The following is a 5007-nucleotide window of genomic DNA, read 5'->3' on the forward strand; positions in this document are numbered from 1 at the left end:
GCATCCCGCGTAGTCAGGCAGACTCCCTCCCTGGCAGGTAAGGAAGTCAGCTGGGTCCAGCGAAGTCCCTCCCGAGACTACGTCTGCCAGGAGTTCTACAACCAGTAGACTGATGTGCATACGCGGCGAGGAATCATGGGTAACCCGTGACCTTTCAACTTTGGGAGCTACCAAGTGAGGCTACATGGGGGTGGTCAGGCTCAGATACACCTGAAGTCATTCTCTGATTCAGTCTGCCTGACAACGAGGGATGCAGGGACAATTATACCTGTCCTGCACAGGTTAGTACAATTTATAATTCTTTTTCATACAGATATATATAAGATGCCTTGCCTTAAGTTGACGTCGAACCCTGTCGATGAAGAAACTCCAGCAGTTCTCTCGTGTGTCCTGCAGCCCAAGACCCTTCACCTCCATCCGCAGCCCGCTGATGATGTTCTCGATCTATAAGAAAGACGTATCAAACGGATATTAAACTCAGTAAATGATAACTGATGTAGATGATAAGTAACCATTTAAAAGAACGCATAACAAACAATGTCTGTACTAGCAATTGCTTGGAAGGCAGAATCCTGGTAGCCAAACGAATAACAGTTTTCAGAAACCACTTCTCTTTACTCATCGCACAAGACCCAGGAATAGGCACTCAAAACAGATTGTGCTATTAGATTTTGGACCACTTGATGCAGAATGTTTCTATTTTATAGCCAAGTTCACCTCGTCATCAGGGAAGAGGTCCGGTATTTCTCCAGATGCCAAGAGATCATTGACCAGCACCAGGAACTTCTCGTCTGCGACCTGTGCGTCGGTCATCAGGAACACCATGCCGATGTTCTTCATTCCTGCCTTGATGTATAGAGAGGCTAGGTCCAGCTGCAGAGGAGGAAGATTTAGATTTGAATTAATGCGTATTGATACCGAAGGAGCAAACACGTCATGCAAGGCGACCTACCACTAGTATCCATTAGAAATGCAGTAGTTTAAATTTCCATCATTTGGATGGAAGTTGATGAGTCACGGTCAATTAGGTAAAACTTGTCATTGGAAAGCTAGACATTCACTTGACTGAAACATCAGATCATATACCACTTTTGAAGGTTTCACTTGCATCATACAGAAGCCAAAAGTTCACCTTAAGATCTGGGATGCTGTAGCCCTTCCTGAGCGTGATCTGGAACACGTCCAGGGCGCTGATGTGAGCGGCCAGGCGTGACAAACTCTGCTTCCCGCTGCCTCCTACACCAACCAGGAGCGCGTTACCACGGGGAGACTCCAGGATACGGTTGATACGACACCTACAGCGTGAAAAAATACAATTCAAAATTGGACTTAGTAACTGTGTGACATGTATGGCATGTAGTCATAAAATATCGCAACTTTAATACGATTTCTGTGTGTTCTAATTACAACTACGTCCTTCAACTGCACAATATTATGACCATCACTGTAACTTACACATGTTGCATGGCATCTTCAAACAGAACCAGGTTCATGGCTGCATTCAGCTCATTGTATGTGTCCAAGGCCTCGACCAGCAGCTTGTTGAGTTCAGCCCACCCAGAAACAGGCATGTACTTGGGGTCACCGATCCCCAAAGAAAAGTGGGTGTACATGTTGGGCTTTTCCATGATGTCGCTCTCTTCCATATCCTAGTAGTACGGTTAAAAAGGTGAATCATTTTTCCCTTATTGGTAATGTGCACAAATATTGAGTGGCAAATGATTAGGTCAAAAGCCTGTTCTTTATGACTTGCGACACTCCTGCATTAAGAATGAACAAATATTGACATTGTATATTAACGTTCATGGCTTCCGTTAGAAGGGGAAACTTAGAGCCTGATTGTTTCATTTTTAAAGGACAGCATCAGAAAATTTTCAATTCTTTATTTTCCAGTAGTTTACTCATTAAAAAGTTGATGTACGCCAATTTTCACATTGATCCGCCTAATATGACCCTGTAGACACGTTTGAACTTCGCGCTCTCCTCCTCTCCCCGCCGCGCTGGCCGATGACGTAATGGCCTCGTTCTGATCGTCTGAGATTGTATGACGTCACGGATCAGAAACTTCTAGCCAGCCATTTTGCTCGGTGAACCTCGGTCCTCTCAGCGGTAAGTAATCACCCCGCCATTCTGGAGTTCAGTTTGTTGTTGTTGAAAATTACTTTCGTGGACCTGTAAGTCGCATTGTGAGCTGTCTACGAAGCCATAGTCCCCGGGGAGACTGAACATGAATAAGCTTGCCTGCGAGTAAACCGCGCGGCGATGGGACGAAATCAAAACAATGGCGGTGGGGGAGGTTCACGCACCGTGCCTTTCTGGAAATAAGTGTGATCAATTCTAGTGCTCGTTAGCGCTATAGCTCAAAGAATAGCATCCCAGGACGTGTTTATTATCGGTTGCTCACCTCAAAGTACTTGCGCACGTTGTCCACCACGACTTTGTTGAACATCTCCATGTCCTTCTCGTCCACCAGCTTGTCTCCGTACACACGGTTCGCCTCGTGTATCCAGAGACGTATGAAGTCAAGGGGAGTCTTGATACACTCCGGTCCAGCAAACAAGATACCCTACATACAAGATGGACAGAATATAACATCACAAACTGGCATTTCGTTTTAACTTATCCATATTATATCTTCGTATCTTAGTGATTTTTGTCTCCTTTTCAGGGAAATGGCAACCTTGATAAGCGTAAACGAGGTCTGCAACTGAGTTTCCCTTTTCAGCACAATTTATGTAACTATGTACAGATCTAAACATCATGATTTTTAGAGCGTCTATCCAACGAAACACGCATATGTGACATTTATGCAGTTGATACATAGCGCGTCTGCATTTAGAAGAGGCTCTACCTGAAAGATGTTGGACAGGTCTCTGAGGTTGAAGATGTAGTGAAACTTGATGGCTGTGGGCAGGAATGTGGAGGTTATCTTCTGGTGCAGCCCGATGGCTGCCTCCACAACGTGAGCAGCACACTTCACCACGTTGTTGCTGAAGTTAGCGCCCTGTAGGTGCCCGTTGATGATGCTCTTGTAGATGGTAGTCAGGGCGTCTGCGCCGGGGAAGCTAACCGCGAACACCGCAAAGTGGCGCTAACATGCAAAGATAACAAGGTAAGTCATTACTATACACAGAGGATAAGAAATACATCATACCAGGAAAGAAAGGCATACAAACATATGTCTTGTATGATCATACAATTAGTTACAGGGGTTGATCCGGTGAGCAAGGATATGGATGCTGCTGAAAATGTTAACATAATATTATGTTCCTTTTTTCAGATTCAGATGATGAATCATCTTTTTATTCTACTTAAAAGACTATTGCCCAGTGCTGACCTGTAGTCTTGGGTTGATGGTGAAGCTTCCAGCGGTCGGGTTCATGCAGGCGACATACTGACAGTTGAGGATGTCCTTGAGTGTGAGCTTGGCTCTGTCGTACCAGTGGTTGTAGTCCATGTGTTGGCGGATCAGCGTGTGCGGCTGGACCGTGCCGTACGTGTCCACCTCAGGCATGTTCATGTCGTCCAGGAAGTAGATGAGTTTTTTCCCGCCAGGTGGACCGTAGTTACGACCGGCCTTCTTCTCAAGTGGCTTCTCCATGATCGCTGGTAAATGGTTTCAAAGCATAACAGTCAATCATATTTCTGTCTTCTGGAGAGGCAACACCCCAACATATGTCACTTTTTCATCAGTAAGGCATTTACAAAACAAATTCTGCGCAATATTTTCGTAACGATATCAAACAAAGAAAACTATGTACGCAAATATTAATGTTTTTATCGAGTCAAACACCTACCTTGCAACATAGCAGAGGTTGTGTAGTAGTTGAAGGGGATCTTTGTGACCATGTAATCCTCGGAGAGACTACTGAACTTGTCCCCAGCCAGCACAGTCTTGCCAGTTCCGGCATTACCCACCAACATGACCGGCCTTCCCTTGGCCATGAGCATGTCTACAAAGTACTTGATGCGGGTAGTCTCTGCTGTGTGTACAAGCACGGCCTGGAAAAAGAGGTGAAAGGTGTTTGTTTGTTTGTTTGTTTGTTTGTATGTTTGTTTGCTTTCTTTAACGCTATAAGTTAAATTCAAACCAAACCAATCACGGTTAACGTTGAACCAGAATGGATCGATTACGAATTACAGATGTTACAAAATATTACAATACCCTATAGTAATGGAAGCAAAACAAGTACAAATCCCTGATGGTACCTGCAGTGGCTTGTCTGGATCCATGTCAAACTTGGGCACCTTTTCCGTCCACGGAAGGAACTTCTTTGACTCCGGATCGATGAAGTAGTCAAAGATGGTGCCGTGTGACGGGAACTTGATGGTCTTGAACTCTGTCACCCACCACTTGCTGAACTCCACACGGTAATCAACCAGCTGGAAAACAGTCATTTCAAAGCATGGTTTAAGTGGCAAATTCGTTGCTTTAACTTCCATTCCTAACTCATTCAACTTAATGGAAGTTTTTTTGTAAACATTGTCTGTACATATCTGGATATAGCACATCGTTCCACTGGATTCATTTCGCTTGAAATAATAAACGTTTGCACGTGGGATTCAAGGGACTCGTAGACTTACCTGATCCTGGAACATGGAGCCACCAAACGCCCACGCAGCTGCAAACACAAAGTACAGCTCGTACAGCTCCTTAGGGCAATCTGGTGGAGTGTTCTGAGGAGTCAGCAGTACCTCCAGCAAGTAGCACAACATCTGTGGGGTAAGAAAGTAATTGTTGTCCTGAACTCGCACACATTTGAAAATATCTCTTTTTAATTTCCTCTGCATTTTTTCTCTTTTTAATTTCCTCTGCATAAGAGCATATACGAGGCGTTATTTGGGCCTGTATTAAGTTTTACTAGGTGAAAATTTGCAACCTTCATAATATTTTGAAAATTAATACAAATATCAAAGTAACTGATATCTGAAATGTCTATTAAGGTATTGACTGATCTGCTGTTAAGCGCGATTCCCGGGAGTGTCCTCCCTGAACCAGTCTTCCAT

At 44.3% G+C, this 5007-nt stretch overlaps 1 protein-coding gene across 1 annotated transcript in view; it reads right to left on the reverse strand.

Annotated features, from left to right (window-relative positions):
- The window catches only part of LOC118414923 (dynein beta chain, ciliary-like), a gene marked incomplete in the record, with an annotated part of 53882 nt that overhangs the window by 16348 nt on the left and 32527 nt on the right, over nucleotides 1-5007 (reverse strand). The window contains 10 exon segments of the mRNA XM_035819262.1: nucleotides 334-444; nucleotides 718-873; nucleotides 1133-1295; nucleotides 1456-1649; nucleotides 2405-2566; nucleotides 2852-3091; nucleotides 3338-3606; nucleotides 3798-4002; nucleotides 4210-4383; nucleotides 4585-4716. Of these exon segments, the coding sequence (XP_035675155.1) occupies nucleotides 334-444; nucleotides 718-873; nucleotides 1133-1295; nucleotides 1456-1649; nucleotides 2405-2566; nucleotides 2852-3091; nucleotides 3338-3606; nucleotides 3798-4002; nucleotides 4210-4383; nucleotides 4585-4716 (1806 nt within the window).

Source organism: Branchiostoma floridae, chromosome 4 (assembly GCF_000003815.2).
Source record: "Branchiostoma floridae strain S238N-H82 chromosome 4, Bfl_VNyyK, whole genome shotgun sequence".
NCBI lineage: Eukaryota > Metazoa > Chordata > Leptocardii > Amphioxiformes > Branchiostomatidae > Branchiostoma > Branchiostoma floridae.